At 32.3% G+C, this 18,741-nt stretch overlaps 3 protein-coding genes across 3 annotated transcripts in view; all 3 read right to left on the bottom strand.

The window, feature by feature from the left end:
- Positions 1–4: 4 nt before the first annotated feature.
- On the bottom strand, positions 5–2,052 carry LOC134242707 (uncharacterized; the record flags this gene model as incomplete). The annotated part of the gene is made up of 4 exons (XM_062724836.1): positions 5–32; positions 659–773; positions 956–1,128; positions 1,988–2,052. Coding segments are annotated over 4 exons (381 nt in total), but the record flags the coding sequence as incomplete, so codon positions are not given.
- A 530-nt stretch (positions 2,053–2,582) lies between these two features.
- The window catches only part of LOC134242706 (fibropellin-1-like), a gene marked incomplete at its 3' end in the record, with an annotated part of 48,644 nt that continues 32,485 nt past the window's right edge, over positions 2,583–18,741 (bottom strand). The window contains exons 21-25 of the mRNA XM_062724835.1: positions 4,339–4,452; positions 4,076–4,189; positions 3,877–3,990; positions 2,787–3,164; positions 2,583–2,701 (exon numbers count right to left, since the gene is read on the bottom strand). Of these exons, the coding sequence (XP_062580819.1) occupies positions 2,583–2,701; positions 2,787–3,164; positions 3,877–3,990; positions 4,076–4,189; positions 4,339–4,452 (839 nt within the window). The remainder of the gene's footprint in view (positions 2,702–2,786; positions 3,165–3,876; positions 3,991–4,075; positions 4,190–4,338; positions 4,453–18,741) is intronic.
- On the bottom strand, positions 8,339–16,061 carry LOC134242679 (uncharacterized). Its single transcript, XM_062724775.1, has 5 exons — positions 15,701–16,061; positions 15,337–15,557; positions 12,224–12,402; positions 10,601–10,704; positions 8,339–8,451 (listed from the first exon to the last, which is right to left on the bottom strand). Exons 1-5 carry the CDS (start codon positions 15,845–15,847, stop codon positions 8,443–8,445), a joined length of 660 nt encoding a protein of 219 aa, XP_062580759.1. The 5' UTR covers positions 15,848–16,061; the 3' UTR covers positions 8,339–8,442.

The raw sequence follows: 18,741 nt of genomic DNA, 5'->3' as shown, positions 1-18,741 counted from the left end.
TTTATCACTGATTCCTCTCTGCAATGAACAATCTGAAATAAGAAAATAAATTGTTAATTTCCTGTTAATTAAATCGTGGTCAAAGTTATAAGTATTATGCATGTACAAATAAAAAGAAATAATTAAATAATAACTTATTATTCAACATAATATTACATGTATGCAATTTCAGAAATAAACAAACAGCAGTTAACAAATAACACATAAATAAACATTCACACTCCCTTTCACTCATGTTTAGAAATTAAGAACATGATTAAGTAAAATAATCACAAAAGAGAACAAAATAAAATGATTAAAAGTTGAATTGCATAATTCTTTATAATACTTTTAATTTTTCTTTACACTTAAGATAAAATACTTCTATAACTTTAACATTTATCACGGCATCCTTACTGCATAAGTAACAACAAAGAAAACGTTTATACTTACTAATAATGGGACTGAAACGTAAATTTAAAAAAGATTAATGAATAATATGTTAAGTTTATTCTCATATTGGGGGTAGGGGGTGGGGGGTGGGTGGCTACGCCCAATTCCGTTTTTCTTCGGACTACACAAGGCTTGTTTAAAAATTGATCATAATGAGGTTAACTTATTAGTAAACTTGATGGAGAAATAAAGAGAAATGCCAAAAAAAGAAAAACATTGTATCAACTGTACATACATGCAAGCCACTGTCAGATTGACAAATTCTTGACAAGTATAACCCACATCACAGGCTCCTTGCGAGTTTACAACAGTGCATCCATCAGATGAGTTAGTGATAATAACTACAACGAAACAGAAACATCTTTACTGTAAATACAATCACGGCTAATTTTTATATAGTTGTACAAATGTATGAGATAGATTTGACTAATAAGTGACTCAAGTGAAGAACTTTTTATTAAGGAAAACAATAAATCTTTCCCATTGGAAAAATATAGATTGAAAACTCTGTAAAATTTATTACCTTCGCCATATGTTGAATGTTCTATTGAAGCAGTATTAACGTTGACTATTTCTCCCGAGAAGTTTACAAATACCAGACCATTCACAAGCTTATACACTGTGTCCACGACGAGTACTTTTGATGTTGGACTGTCTGGTATGACGAGGTCAAAGTCAACAATTAAACTTCCTTTCCTGTTGAATAAACAAATGATTTTTTTATATCAAATATTAGGAAAATAAGAATAAAGAATTATAGCTGTCAATACAATGATTTTGCCACTCAATTTAAACATATGTCAGCGATATAAATATTTGTAGTGATAAAAAATCCCTCTTAACCGAATTTTGACAATTTGAAAATATGCAGATGAAGGACATATTTATTAACAATTTATATCAGTTAAAACATCCTTAATCTACTTTTATTCTTATGCACAAAAATGTAACCTATATCTGAAGGATCTCGTATTGGTAAACATAATTTGATTATTTGAAATTATTTTCATTGTCATTTTATGTATAGCATTTAATGTTTCACTTCACATGCATATCAGTAATCTTTGATGAAATAAACAATTTATTTACACCCAAGACGACCCACTAATATCAACTATGGGCCTTTTAACTTTTATCCAAATAAAATCCATTTGGATACTTGAGGAGGAAGTAAAAATTATCCTATTTCATTTATATAAATTTAAAAAATCGCTCATTTTCTGAAGATTTTTCAACACATTACTTCAATTAATTTGTTTTTGACATACTCTACTTTAAAAAGTTTGAATATTGAAATGTTGATATCACAACTTTGAGAAAATAATTTTGCTTCTAATATATTTTTTGAAATCAGTAAAAACTTGTTAGCCAAAAATTAAATATTTTTGATATATAATGGAGAGATGGAGAAACTGATATTCGAGGATATTCGAGTAAATTGCCGCAGACTTGTAAAGTAATAATAAATAATTATACCCTTGGGGTAAATATAACCTTTACTTTCATATATACATCTTTATTTAAAAAGTAATAATATGCTGCTTTGAAAACATACCTCAAGCTTTTTATGATGACTTTTGATCCAACGATTCTTTTACTGTAAACATCAGTTAACTGTAAAATATAATCAATATAATATGAATGTTTGTTATAAATGATAATTTTAAGTTGCTTTAAATTCAAAAGAGATATTAATACTCACTGCTATTTGAACTTTATTCTTTACGTTGATATAATCTTCTACTATGCTTAGATTTTCTTTTGTTGTTACTCCGAGATTCAAGACAAGCTTATATTTCATTAAATTTGATTCTTCAAAGAAAATATCTAAAATGGTCACAAAAATCCCCCACAGAGAAACATATTTTAGAGGTGTCATTCAAGAACATATTTGAAGTGCAAATGATGATGATAGTGCTCAAATACATTTCATTCGACTGATAAGAATAAATTTGAATATATCAATTTTAATTTGCATTCTTAAAATTTTTAAAGAAAAAATCCTGCCATTCTTGCCATTCCACATACTTGTAGAGCAATCTGTACCATTGAATTCAACATCACACTGACATTCGTACTCATTGACTTACTGTCAAGATTGTTTTTGCAATTTTTAGTAAAAATTTACTCTTCACTCGTATTTTAATAAACTCACTGTTTGTACAATTAGTGTCATTGAATCCTGCAGCACAGTTACATTGGTAATCATTGATGAGATCAAGGCATGTTCCATTGTTCTGACATGGATTTTCAGCACATTCGTCTATATCTGTAACAGATGCTCTTTGTTAAGCATAACTGATTTTAAACTAGTTTTATTCACCGTCATTTCAAATCATTTTCATTTGACTTACCCTCCTCGCAATTGGTTCCATTAAATCCAGGAGCACAGCTACACTCATAACCATTGATGAGGTCCGCACATGTTCCATTGTTCTGACAAGGACTATCGGCGCATTCATCAATATCTGTAAAAACGTCTTTCATGTAATCCCAACTTTCACTTATACAAAGGACAGCCAATGTTCTTAAGCATTGACGTTTCAGGATTCGCAGAGTTGTGATATTTAAAATGTGATCTAAAGTTTCATTTGTCTTAGGTTCATTAATTAACTTACTCTCCTCACAGTTTGTTCCATTAAATCCTGCAACACAACTGCAGTTGTAATCATTGATGAGGTCCACACATGTTGCATTGTTTTGACAAGGATTTTCTGCACATTCATCGATATCTGTTACAAATGAAATGCATAAGATCTGATTAAGAGATGAAGAATATTCAATGGTTTGCAATATTCAATCGAATCAGTCATTTCATTAACTACTGGTAAAGAATTTCTAAAATTTCCAAGTGATGGTTTGCAATTGGATCGGTAACTTATTTCCACACTGGCAAAGGATTTTAAAATGATGACGAGACTTTGAAAATGAAGGTGTGTAGTTTTCAAGCCCGGAAAAAATTGACTGCACGACTGAAAAAGACTTCTTTTATGGAACATATGGAGATAGCGAATAGTATTCAAGATCAAAACTTCTCAAAACAATACAAAATTGGAGCACAGCAAACACGGCTCCCCAAAACATCAGATGTTGGATCATGTCATGATATTGTTCAAGAAAATCTCAAGTAATGACTAAGTGAGAGCAGTGCGGTAAGGAAATTGTCAGGAGATATTCAGGAATAGACGGTATTCAGGGGACGCCAGAAAGTGGTCAGGATAAACAGGGGTTAAGTCAAGGAACGTCAAGGGGTAGAATACTTTTAAAATATCCTTGTCTGTGGTGGAATACATAGACTGGTGTGAGACGTCAGACTTGAAGAATTCTGAGATAAGGATTAAAATACTAGTACAACTTGAATGACCCCTAAAAGATAAAATATATCTTCCAGAAAAAGCCAACATTTCCTTGAAAAAAAAAACATGCTTCGTTATATATACTCACTGTTTGTACAATTAGTGTCATTGAATCCTGCAGCACAGTTACATTGGTAATCATTGATGAGATCAAGGCACGTTCCATTGTTCTGACATGGATTTTCAGCACATTCGTCTATATCTGTAACAGATGCTCTTTGTTAAGCATAACTGATTTTAAACTAGTTTTATTCACCGTCATTTCAAATCATATTTATTTGACTTACCCTCCTCGCAATTGGTTCCATTAAATCCAGGAGCACAGCTACACTCATAACCATTGATGAGGTCCGCACATGTTCCATTGTTCTGACAAGGACTATCGGCGCATTCATCAATATCTGTAAAAACGTCTTTCATGTAATCCCAACTTTCACTTATACAAAGGACAGCCAATGTTCTAAGCATTGACGTTTCAGAATTCGCAGAGTTGTGATATTTAAAATGTGATCTAAAGTTTCATTTGTCTTAGGTTCATTAATTTACTAACTCTCCTCACAGTTTGTTCCATTAAATCCTGCAACACAACTGCAGTTGTAATCATTGATGAGGTCCACACATGTTGCATTGTTTTGACAAGGATTTTCTGCACATTCATCGATATCTGTTTCAAATGAAATGCATAAGATCTGATTAAGAGATGAAGAATATTCAATGGTTTGCAATATTCAATCGAATCAGTCATTTCATTAACTACTGGTAAAGAATTTCTAAAATTTCCAAGTAATGGTTTGCAATTGGATCGGTAACTTATTTCCACACTGGCAAAGGATTTTAAAATGATGACGAGACTTTGAAAATGAAGGTGTGTAGTTTTCAAGCCCGGAAAAAATTGACTGCACGACTGAAAAAGACTTCTTTTATGGAACATATGGAGATAGCGAACAGTATTCAAGATCAAAACTTCTCAAAACAATACAAAATTGGAGCACAGCAAACATGGCTTCCCAAAACATCAGATGTTGGATCATGTCATGATATTGTTCAAGAAAAATCTCAAGTAATGACTAAGTGAGAGCAGTGCGGTAAGGAAATTGTCAGGAGATATTCAGGAATAGACGGTATTCAGGGGACGCCAGAAAGTGGTCAGGATAAACAGGGGTTAAGTCAAGGAACGTCAAGGGGTAGAATACTTTTAAAATATCCTTGTCTGTGGTGGAATACATAGACTGGTGTGAGACGTCAGACTTGAAGAATTCTGAGATAAGGATTAAAATACTAGTACAACTTGAATGACCCCTAAAGAAAAAATATATCTTCCAGAAGAAGTCAACATTTCCTTGAAAAAAAAACATGCTTCGTTATATATACTCACTGTTTGTACAATTAGAGTCATTGAATCCTGCAGCACAGTTACATTGGTAATCATTAATGAGATCAAGGCATGTTCCATTGTTCTGACATGGATTTTCAGCACATTCGTCTATATCTGTAACAGATGCTTTTTGTTATGCATAACTGATTTTGAACTAGTTTTATTCACCGTCATTTCAAATCATTTTCATTTGACTTACCCTCCTTGCAATTGGTTCCATTAAATCCAGGAGCACAGCTACACTCATGACCATTGATGAGGTCTGCACATGTTCCATTGTTCTGACAAGGACTATCGGCACATTCATCAATATCTGTAAAACTTATTTTATATAATCGCAACTTTCTATTAAACAAAGGATATCAAATGTTCTGAATCTCAGACATCAGGTGAAATATGCCAGTTGAAGAATATTTCGTATTGAATGAACAATTAACAGTTCATAGACATCAGGTAACGCCAGACACTTTATGTGGCGATATGTCCCCCTTTTTAAGGAATTATATTCATTGAATATTTTAAAGCCCCTTTTCTAGACTTCATAAATTATGCTATGTGTCATTTTAAATATTTGACGGACTCGATTACGTAAATCAAGTTATACAATGGGTATGCATTGCTTCCGCGACATCTGCAGCACGTATATTTTGGCGTGATATTTTAACACATATAAGTGCATGCATTTGTTTCCATTATACAAACAGCCCTCATGTTAAGGAGGTTCGATCCGGTGCTTTTATGCAGAATTTGGTCAGGACCTCTATTTCTGAAATTCTATAGTATCTTAAAGTTCTTTAACATTAAATCTGGATTCTACAATGCAAATTAAACTTTATCTTATGCAAAACCCGTTATTTTTTCCCATTAAAATAGGATTAAGCAAGGAACTATGTTTTGTGGAGGCAGTGTCTTTTAGAAGATTTTTTTTGAAAATTAAACAGTACTACTAAATTTACCGGTAGACTCCTATTTTTCCTTGATTAGTTGGACACAGAGCTGTTTTTCCCAGTGAAAGTTTTATGCTGGTTCTGAAATATTTATTTAATGATTTCTTATGAATTCTTTCATATCATGACAACTATAGTTGATATATTCTTAAAGCCCAGGTAAAATTCGACCCAACTTTAACATAAAATTAACACTTTATTAGTAATATCTAAAAATTTACATCACATACCCTTTTTTGTTTTTCTCTTCTGAATATATAAAATAACTTTGATCAATCAAAAGTTTAAGGGGGCCGACTATAGTTTTATTTTGGGAAAACTACAATAGCGAAACTCTTCATTTTTATACCGTATATAACTTACATTAACTTCAGAGTACATGCAAAGTTTGGGGGAAATCTACCGTCCAGGTATTTTTGAGGGACCATCTCAAAATACTGATAAATTTACTATAGGATTATATAGGAAAATGCCAATTTTTGGCACTTTAAAGCCAATTATACAAATACTACAATAGGCATTTTGTTCAAACTAAAATATTTGATGAGTAATACTACATTATACAATATATGTTAGAAACACAAAATTCTACCGTCTTGTTACCAGAGGGGGCATCTCAAAATGCAAAAGCTTAGCAAATTTTACTATTTTTATAGAGATTACAAAATATGACGTACACAAATGATTCACATGAAAACATAATAAAAATATTGGAAATATTCTCAAATTTCTATGTTTTAAATTTCAAGAGCGTATGTTTATTACTTTTTCTTTAATAATATTTTTATTACCCCTTTCTTTAAGAGCTGCAGGTTATCATAACGTCAATAACACACTGCAACGACGTCAACCTACCTATCATTTGCAAAATCGGTTAAAAAATCAGTTATATCAAATTGTAATTACACTTTTATACCTATAATTTCTTAATTTTGTTTAATTTTAATAATTAAGCGAAAAAAGTTGCATTCAGACAGTAAATACTCTTCATTTTGCTATGATGCGCGAAATATTGCGCAATGGAAACTATAGTCGGCCCCCTTAAGACTTAAAAAAAAATATTTCTTGCTTGTTAAATTTTCAGTGCCAGAAAAATCACATTTTGTGAGTGCAGAAAGGTAAAATAATTGATTATGTTAAGCAATTTGAAACTTTGCCTTACCGGTAATCAAAAGTTTGAAGTTTTTTTTAAATAGACTTAAAATATATGTGTCCTATAGAGTATTTGGATAAAATAACATTGAAGGGAATTTCGAATACGTCAAAGGTGTAATTCTTAATTTATACACAAAAGTAAAGGCAAAAAAGTAATATTAAATGTTCTGAGGTGCCAAAATAAGCATATCGAACCTTAATTAAATTTTTTTTAATTGAACTATATGTGTAGAAACTAAAATTATACTTAACAATTTAAGACTTTAAATATTAGGATACAATCTCCTGGTTGCAGGGAAACCATATGGAATAATTGCAAGTCCATGGAAAAATAATTATCATAATTTATTCTTAATTTTCTTTATAGTAGAGGTGATTTTAGATTATACGTTAAATGCTTTAAAATTTATTAATTTTTCACACTTTCGAAAGACTAATAAAATAGATTTTGTTTTATACGATATGCCTACCCATACATGAACATATACAATGGTTTTCGAGGGGTGAAAATTTTCAATGTCACACTCAACTACATGCAATATTTATTATATTATACTGAATGTTTTATACAAATACATATTACAGTGAACCATGCGCGCATAAACTCCGCGCAGTCGCTATTTTTTGTAATACCACCCGTCGTCAAGCAATGTTGACTGTTGCCACGCAGGAGGGCGTGGCTTCATTATTCAGCGGGTAGTAGTGTTTTTTATCAAATACAACTGTATTTCTCGACGAATCAGATTCAAGTAATTTACATGAAAGTATAATATAAGTCAATATATTATGATCTACCTGTAATATTCACCGTTATACATCGGGATCCAGTGGAGCGTCTGCAAGTGTAAATATAATTTTTGAAATATTTAATTACACTGTGTTCAGAAGTAATATTATATTTGTAACAAATTTTTAAAAAAATTCTAAAAAACATAAATGAAAAATTCTATCATAACTCTATATTTATGTATTTTATAAGGTTTTCCAACACAAATTATATATTTTGTAACGAAATAAATTAGTTTACCTATAGTTTGATTCTGCTGAAAAACACACGACATGTATTCCTATTTCCTCAGCTAGTATATCAGTCTTTGAAATAGTTGTCTCATATTCGTAAAGCACGGGATTGGAGATGGCAGATATTGTAAAATCAAGTGGTGACAAAATATGAAATCTAGATATACTGTAAAAGAATAAAGTCATATAAAACCCACACACTGTGTTCTGTCAAATCATATTAACTTCCGAAATTCGCATCAGAAAAATTGACTAATAGCAAATATTTACATTCAGTGTAATTTTCCTTATGAAATGCATTAGAAATCCACGACGTTCAAATTTCTGTAACACACGAGAAACCTTAATTGTCACCGCGCGTTAGAATACACACTAGGAACTATATGCATTTTGTATAATCTGGGAACACCTAAATGTAAAATGTTTTATTTCAATTTAATGACAAACTATAACCCTGAAAAATTAACGTAATGTGCATTAAGAATTAATTTGTCATTTTTCTTACTCGCAATGTTTGTTTGCGTTATTTAACTTTGCAACGTCATTTAACGCCATTTGACGTCACAAACGGCTCTTACATCTATTAACCACGGCAGTTTTGAAGGGCGCTAAATTCACATTTAAGATTAACGAAATACCAAATTATGAAAATGGAAAATTAAAGAATGTAAATATAAGCATTGAATTCATCTTTTTGATATCTTCGGTCCTATAACACACCTGGCCGTGCCGACAAATCATCATACCGCGCTAACGCGCGGTGTTCAATTTGTCGGCACGGCCAGGTGTGTCATAGGACCGAAGACATCCAAAAATATGTATTCAATGCTTAAATAAATTCAATAAAGAGAAATGATTACAGTGGAATATTAAAATGCTAAACTTAAAAAAAAAAAAAAAAACAGTGAAAAGGCTTCTTGGGTTCTGGAATTTGTTTCTAACTAAGAAAATGAAGCAATTTACGATTATAAAATTTCCAAGAAAATATGCATATATTTTATACCTTTCAGGTGAAAAAGATATCCTAACTCTTGCTTTAAACTGTAATGAGCCGTTGTGAGCTTGTATGACAGTTCCCTCTGTAGGAGTAGGGGAGATAAAACTTGGTGAATAATAACAGGCACCGTCAGAAGTTACTGTTATAATGAATTGTAAAGGAATGCTACTCAGGGGAGTAGTTGAAGTAGAGTTTTTGAAATCTTCTATTTGTATCGCCATGGCATAATTTCCATCTGATGGATAGCCAACTATCGTAAATTCACACAGCGTCTACAAATAAGAGAACTGAAATGTAAAAATCTAACGCTGATAAGTTTAAGAAAATAAATTGGGAGAACATGTTAATTTTAAAGTAAATAAGAATAGATCTAGTTACTGTACTAGAGATGACCAAATGAATAACACTAAACAGACATTTATGCTCATATAAGTCAGTAATAATTAGTGTTGGCAACGAGTACCCGGTTAACCGGTTAACCGTCGAACGACGCGAGTAAAACTGCTATTCGATTACTCGGATAAAAATAAATTTTTCGTATTAAATACGTATGTAACAATTTTTATGTTATTTGTAAATGTATATTGACACATTTCCCTAATTTAATTACCGTTAGCCTTGCTCTGGTGGTTCACAAATAAGAACGATTTGTTTTTATTAGTTTAATTTATGGCTTTTGAGTTATAATTACCTCATTTTAATAGACCTGCGTTAGAGGAACATACTTTAACAAGATGCCGCCGCAAACAGCTTGGAAATAATGTTAAAGAACTCAAAATCTGTCAAATTCAAATTATGAAATCGGAGTTGTACTACAAGTATGCTAAATTACGTTAAATTGAAAAATAATTTTATAACCAGCAACTTGCAGAAGACTCAACAAAACACCAGCAATTACAGGGCATGTTAATTCTCCTCGATGCCAATTTATGTCCTCTTCATATATTGATACAATTATTTTCTTAAACAAAAACATAATCCCCGTTTCAAGTGACATTTAAAATTAAAATTCTTTTAAGATATTGTGTGTGTGTGTGTTTTTTTTTGTTCTTTTTTTTAGTTTGTAATTGTAAATTAAGTTCATATATCTTACATTTGTGGTTTATTTCTACCAATAGTAAAAGGATGAGATAATAAATAAATACGAAAACTATATCAAATAATCAACCGAATAACCGGGTACTCGATCGGAAGATTAAGCGAGTAACCGGTTACTAAAAATCGTCCGAATTTGCCAACACCAGTAATAATAGTTAACCATGTATGTGTAAGCTTGCAGTATAAAAATTCTCTGTGCTTGATATTTAAAAAAACTTACTTCTAAAATCCCGGCAAGAATGCTTGTCTTGTTACAAATATCACCGCACTCTTCTGTTGTTGTGGAGAGACGACACCGTACACTATCTCCGTCGTAATCCGCCACTTTGAATGTAAAAACGGCATGTCTTCATAAAATAAACAGGTACATGCAAATCACTTTTGATGTTTAAAGCTTCTACAATTCCATTACAATTTTTACTTTCGATCCCTCATTGTGGCCTCTTTAGTTTTACATATTACGCTTTTACATACATGTATCTTTATTAGTTATCTCTGCTGACCAAGCGGTTCTGGAGAAGAAGATCCTTTTCAATGGTTTTCTCTAAGATTATTCTTATTATCTGTCTTGAAAAGAAATGGCCTTTCGTTTGATAAAAGGAGTCTTCTCAGCATATCGGTGCTCTATTTTCACTGAAGTGAATAGCAAATACTTAAATAAAATACTTTGTTTTATACATTTTTTCTCCGAATATTTCAAAAGATGTAGAACATATGTATTTTAAATCTAACAAAAAGCTTTTTTTCGAATTAAAAATCATAAAGACACGTGTATTATCTTTAAACAAAAATGAACAAACAAATTCAAAGAAGTGTGGTCCTACGCTTTCGGAGTCTTAGTGGATGGGATTTTACCACTAGTATTTGTGGCATATTGTGTCAAATATGAACGCCCTATCAAATATCATTCACTGAGAAAAAAACTAGTTGAAGTACTAAGAAGACTAGTAAATTTACTGTCCATACAATCACTACCTTAAAAGTAGTTTTACTAGGTATTGGGTAGATTTACTAGATGAGATTAGTAAATCTAGAATTGATAAGTAACTTTCACTAGGTATATAAGTATCTATACAACTCCCGCTCCACTTCTAACTATCTTAGCCAGTAAACAGAAAAATTACTAATTACGACAAACGCTTTACGAGGCACACTAGTTAAAATCACTATGTATTTCTTTCAGTGTTCAGAAGTAATCACCAACGGTAACATTTTTGAAAATTAAGTAAATATGAAAATCAAGGTCAATAGGTAAAAAATCATAGCATCCCCAGAAACATCTTAATTGTTACAGGTAATGCACATATCAAATATGTGCACATATCAAATATGAAAACCCTTTGAAGTTAACTTTAAGATCAAGTTCACAGGGTAGTAAATTTTTGGAAGGCATTGTCACAGGTAATATACATACGTAATATAAAAGCCTTATCTTTTCTTTTTTTAAAGTTTCGAAAAAATTCAATTAATGTTATTTTTTTAGAAAAGTAAATCAAATCTCAAGGTCAAAGTTACGCCGTCTGAAATAAAAATACATTTGGAAAGGTCTTCCCACAGGTAATGCACATGTAAAACATGAAAACTCTATTTCTTCTCCTTCAAAAATTATGACCAATGTTATTTTTTTGTGTCAGACAGACAGACTGTGAGACGAATAAGATTTAATGTCCACTCGCTTTCGCAAAAGCGGGGGGGGGGGGGGATTATAAAGAAGATGATCGCATTATCCATTATTTTCACGATTTACAAACTAATAAAAAATATGTATTTTGATTCTGTATTCTGACTTAAGTGAGGCAGAACTGTTAAAAGTAAAAATGGTGGGAGTGAGGTAAATTCAAACCTGGTATTACTATTTGCTCGCCATTGCACGAATTACCAACAATGATTGATGAGGCCATTGCTGAAACAGGAGACTGGTTGATTCTTCCGTCGTCGGTTCTTGTGGAGACGTCTACTGTCATTCGCAAGCTCCATGAGTTTGCAGAATATGCTAATAAAAGCCAAGCAAAACCCGAATATCTGCGAAAATGTCAAAAACTAGCCGTTATAATAATTTCTTGAAACGTACAGAAAATTAGATTTCACCAAAAATAAGATCAATGGCAAATATATGACAAAATAACAATGGTATAAACAACACGGTGAAATACCTCTTAAAAATGTATGTACAATGAATTGTTCCTAAACCTAATTCAAAGAATCCTCGGATGTCATCTACCGTTAATTAAAGTAATCAAATCTACTGGAAACATACGGGCATATAATTAAAGTTCCATCTGTGACATTTTAAAGATCCGTCTTAGCTCTGCTCCAAATGTGTATTAATTTATTTCAATACATATTTGAGCTTGAGTACGGTTTATTATCTCCATATATTATTTTTCTTCCAGAATACATGTACATGTAACAAGCAATCTTTGAACAAAGTCCCGAAGATCGGAAAGAAAAACAAGAGGCATATGGACCACATCGCTCACCTGAGCAGTGTGGCTAGGAAGAGAGCAAAAATATCAATTTTTTGGAAAGCTTAAAATGCAATGTGGTCCCGACCTACTCCTAAAAGGTGGAAGGGGGTGGAAAGGGGTGGAAAGGGGTGGTAGGGTTATGATTTGAATTAACTTGAATCTACATTTACTTAGGATGCTTACATAATTATGTCTTTGGCCTACTGTGGATATATCTTGGCCTCACCTTACCCCTGGGAGTTATGATTTGAACAAACTTGAATCTACACTACCTAAGAATGCTTTCATATAAATATGACTACGCATGGCTTTGTTGTTCTTGAGAAGATTTTTAAAGATTTTTCCTAAACATTCCTATGTTAAACTTTGTTCGTCCATTGTGACCCCACCCTATCCCCAAGGATCGTGATTTGAACAAATATGAATCTTCTCTACCTGAGAATGCTTCCACATTAGTTTCAACTTTTACCACCTAATGGTTCTTAAGAAGAACCAAATTTTTACTATTTTTTAATTATCCACTCTTGAAGGAGGATGGGCCCTTCATTTGAACTAACTTGAATCCCCTTTACCCGAGGATTCTATGTGGCAAGTTTGGTTGAAATTGGCCGACAGACGGACTACAGACAAAATGTAATCAGAAAACCTTGTTTGAGCTTTCAGCTCAGGTGAGCTCAAAAGGAAAACCATGACATACATGTACTGTAATATTGTTTTCATTTGAAAAGGTAATTATAACAATTATATCAGGGTTTGAATAACATGAAATTCGTTGTAATATCAATGTCCTAACTTTTGAAAACTTAACAGTTTGTAATTTCCTGTTGTACTTCCTCATTTTTTGTTGTTGGAAGATCAAGACTTCAAAGTAAAACCAACCTCAGCTCATAGTTATTTTTTTCAGCACGCCAGAGTATACGCCAGAGACGAATATTGACATATCCTACCATCCTTTGGAAAAAGAGTTTCAACCAGGTAAAAAAATGTTTACAACTGTACTTGTCAGGAAAAAGCTGAATTAGCTTATCTCGATAATTGTTGCCATCCTAACCCCAAATCCCAATTAATGAAGTAACGGCATTTTTTAAATATAATTTTTGATTAAAAAAAAAAATCAATTTTGTAACAGCCGTTTAATGATAGTTTTACATGTATGAATTTCTGAAGACGAGAGAGGTTTACCAAGTTGGTTGACTTACAGTCCCATTCGGTTTCATAAGCCCTCTTGATCTTATTGTCTAACGATCTAAATTATTTTTCTATGACTGGGAAATCTCAATTCATTCTGAACAACATCGCTTTAAATAAAATATTTGATTGAATTCTTGAGAATTCTCTGGATCCGAAGAGAAATATTTGTCGACAGTAAAATGTCATATGTCATATGTGACAGAAAAAGAAACTCTGGCGTGCTGAAAAAAATAACTATGAGCTGAGGTTGGTTTTACTTTGAAGTCTTGATCTTCCAACAACAAAAAATGAGGTAGTACAACAGGAAATTACAAACTGTTAAGTTTTCAAAAGTTATGACATTGATATTACAACGAATTTCATGTTATTCAAACCCTGATATAATTGTTATAATTACCTTTTCAAATAAAAACAATATTATAGTACATGTAGCTCACAAAGATGTGAACAGATAAGGGAGATTGCTATAAATAGCAAAACCATTTGCAGCAACTCTTTTCAAGAGATAGTTGGCGGGGTTTTGGTGGTGATATTATACAATTATTGACTTTTGATGAGGTCTACTCCTGACTATACAGACCTGGTCAGGTATTGGTTGACCGAGGCCGAAGGCCGAGGTTAACCAATACCTGACCAGGTCTGTATAGTCACGAGTAGACCGAATTCAAAAGTCAATAACCGTTTTATTAAATGATGAGGAATTTTACAACACTGCTGACTCTTTCATTCTTGTCTCCATCAAATATTTATAAACATCCATAGTGTAAAGTGTAATTACACTATTTACATGTTGATATACTTCAACAGCTAAACAAATATTAGTTAAAAAGTTAAAAACAATATTAATAAACAATAAATACTCAACCATTTACTTTCAAAAGTTCGTAATCTCCTTGGTAATGGCGTCTGACATGTTTACATTCACACCGACACATGCTTTGAAACACGCAATCTGATTGGTCGAAAAAGCTGTAAGCAAATCTATGGTTGATCGAGAGGGAAAACCCGAATAAACCTCCCAGAACGTCATTTGAGGTGAACTCACTCTGAGGTACACACCAGTAAATGGCGTCTAGACCAATCAGAGAGCACCAAAATTCCTTATCATTTAATAAACTTCTATAATGCCTTTTTGGATGTAATTAACATAATATAATAATCATAATATAATTGTAATATAAACATCAATTATGTGTAAATGCATTGGTAGTCAAACTTTAAGCATTGTTCATGTGCTAATACCAATAGAGATCCTGGTTTATATACAAATACATGAATAGACCTAATCCGATCATACCCAATAAAGTATACATTTGTTGACGTCGAGTTAGTGATTGTAAAATTGGTGTCTCCTTCACTATCTGCCCAGTTTTCAGTGGAATTAGACTCTGTACACAGTCCTATCATTGTTGTACTATCATTACAGCCACCTCCAGGGAAACAACTAATGCTGGCACTCGAGTTCCTATTCGGACAACTGTCATTATACACAAACGACAGACGGTGATGAACTGTTATCTGTGAGTAAAACAGTCTTTCCATTAAATAAGTAGTCATCTGCCTTATGCAATTTTTTTTTACAATTTAAAAACTTTCAGCTCGTGAAGACCACTCAGTTTATAATCAACCATTTGACTGTGTACAATTAAAACGGAACTTACCAGTGTTTCATTAATGGCATTCCAGGATAACAAACCGCCACGAAATTTATTATGGTTTAACTTCACAAATGGTACAGCAAGCAAAACAAGGATTGAACACTTATATAAAAATATCATGATCTTAATCATATGGTAAACATCGCACATTCCATTATCCCCGTTTTATAATGAGTTGGATTATTCTGTTTTAACCACAGTTGCATATCTGGTATTTCAGTCTAATTACATGGTCTCCAAAAAGCCATTTGTGTGGTTTCAACAAACATTACACACTGTAATTACTCCTACTTGAGACTTTTAAATGTCATTAACGCACCATATTGAGGAGGCCAATGACTCGACGATGCCCCAAATTTCACAGGAATATTCCTGTATTCATGTTTTGTTCTTAATGTGTTATCTATATTAAATTTCAAATATGGTGCCCGAAGTTAAATATTTCTATTAAGCGATCCAAACCTCATACGGTTACCTTTGTCATATGAAATGTGTAACTTAATTTAAACTAACACGACCTCATAATGTATTTTTACAACTAAACAAAAGTTTCAACCCCGTAGCTTAACAGTGTTCAATGTTGTGCTTCCTTCCAAATTTAATAATTTTAAAATGTTAGGTGTGGTACGCATATGAACTTTATATATCCTTCGATTTAATTACATGTAAATGGAAAATGATTAACGCATTGCTTGTATATTCAGCTTTATCTACTCAGTAATTTTTTCTTAAATTTCTTCTGTAAAAAAGGACAACATGTCAATAAATAGTTATCGGATATCAAGACAAGAGAAGTTAGGCAAAGAAAATCTCTTCGGAATTTTTTCTATTATGTTGAGATTATTGGTTATTGGTATTAAAATATTTGCATCGGAGATAGTGAGGAAAATTCTGATTTGAATTTTTGTCGCTTTGAAATGTTTAAAGCTATGTTGTCTGCAAGTGTTATTTCAAACTATATTTGTATACCCGGTATATATATAGAGATTATATGTTTTGTTTCCTTTTCGTCTGTCCATTTGTCAGTCTAGTTTTCTGCCTAACTATCATACAGCCTTTCTTTTTTATCTGAACGTAAATTTTTTCTACATATTTGCAGATCTTGAGTCTACCTTGAAAAGTTTCAGAATAATCAAGTTTGTATTTCGATGAGGAAGCCTAAATTTTATGGGAAGGCATCTTACACTTGCGGGTAGGGTCTGACATTGCATCAGCAAACAAATTCCGACAAAACTTCTCAGTTAGGTAAATGGTTGAAACGATGTTCTCTTCCTTTTGCTTTCCGAATCCATCAAAATTTCTGGTTTTTTCGCACAATTTTGTCACATCAAATGTCAAAGAACACACAGCGGTCGTGACAGGTCGACAGGGTGCTTATTGGAGTTTTATGAAGAGACTTACTTTTACATTCGACAGCTGACTTTTACATTTTAGTGATAGGAGTTTGTCTCTGTTTAAAATGTAAAAGTCAGTCGTCGATGGCAAAAGTAAGTCTCTTCATAAAACTCCATTACCCCATGACATCAATTTCACTTATAAAGTTTTTAGTGGCCCTTGTTTGCTCAGCATTAAAGCGGACTTTCGAGCCTGGTTATCATTTGTTATCTGTATTTTTCTCTTAAATTACTCTAAGTCTGAAGAAATTAGAATAACACTTATGTGCTTTAATACTGAAGCTGATGAACAATTCGGTCCATATGAACCTGAAGCACATCTGTAGCTCTGTTCTGCAGCATGTTAAATAATAAAGAGAGAGAGTGTGTGTATAGAGCATTTATTACAAATGTCAAATGAAATGAGAGATTTTACAATTTCAGAATGCAGCAGGAGGTGGGGCCCAAAAATATCCCACGCCTTATGCAAAAGAAAACTAGTACATATATTTTCTACAACAATAACAAAAGGCACCTTATAAAAAAGAAACTAGCACATGTATTTTCTACAATAAAAATAGGTATGGAGGACTGATGGGGTGGAGGTGGGTAAAACTTGTAGATCAATTTTTCGGAGTCAAAAGTTATTTTGATAAGGATAAGGGTAATAGCCGTAACCAGAGGGCGCTTAAATATAAAACCTAAAATCCCATCGGGACCCATGAATTCACACAAAATGGTGATTAATAAAAATACGCAATTTTGTACGCATTTAGATCACATAAATTTATTTATATACATAAATACACCTATAGCTTTGATAACTGCAGAGGTTTGGTGGTTAACAAAATATTTCTTTAGAAATAGTGTTTTTTTTTATTTTTCCAAATTTTCCAGATTTGAGATTGCATTTCTTTAAAAAAAACATAATATAAGGTTTGTTTGTGGTTTTGTTATAAAGATATTTAGTTAACAAGTAGTACTATGTTTGATTTGATAAAAACCATAAAATATTATCGTACCTTTATATTCCATGTCCCTTCCCTAAGACCTCAGAATTATGAAAGGGATTTATACTCTTTCCTGATTTGTATTGTTTGAATGGACATTTGAGCTCGAACACTGTTTGTTATCGCCATATATTTCACTGCGGTCAAAATTTCAATCATCTGTAAAATATTTATTGCAAATCTACCATTTCACTAAACTATCAATATTTTGACGTAAACTTTATGAAGATGTTTCATTTTGTAGAGCCATGTGTTCTCTGGGAAGTAAGACTTCCGTTATTAAACGAACTATCATAATTAATAATGACAAAAGTATGAAATCGTACAATTCGCTCTTTTAAAATACATGTCAATATAAATGGTTAAAATATAAATGGATTTTCAAAAAAAGTATTTGGAGCTCCTTTAAATTAATGGAACTAGAGGTACTGTGAGCAATGAGCTCACTAAATGATACCCCCGCCTCCCATATGAATATAATGGCAGTGTCTATGTTTTGCTCTGGAAAATCCAAAATATATGTCAGATCAAAAAGTAAAATAGGAGGTACACAAAGGCAATATGTAATAAAGATTCTGTGAAAGTTTCATTTAATTTCCTTCAGTGGTATGAGAGGAGTTGCGGATAAGAGAATGGTACCCTAAAGCATAACAGACGGATG

The sequence above is a fragment of the Saccostrea cucullata genome, unplaced genomic scaffold (genome assembly GCF_032062105.1).
Source record: "Saccostrea cucullata isolate Sc308-1 unplaced genomic scaffold, CSIRO_AGI_Scuc_v1 ctg138, whole genome shotgun sequence".
Classification (NCBI taxonomy): domain Eukaryota; kingdom Metazoa; phylum Mollusca; class Bivalvia; order Ostreida; family Ostreidae; genus Saccostrea; species Saccostrea cuccullata.
The sequence above is the reverse complement of the archived record's forward strand: the minus strand, read 5'-3'. Positions and strand labels throughout refer to the sequence as shown.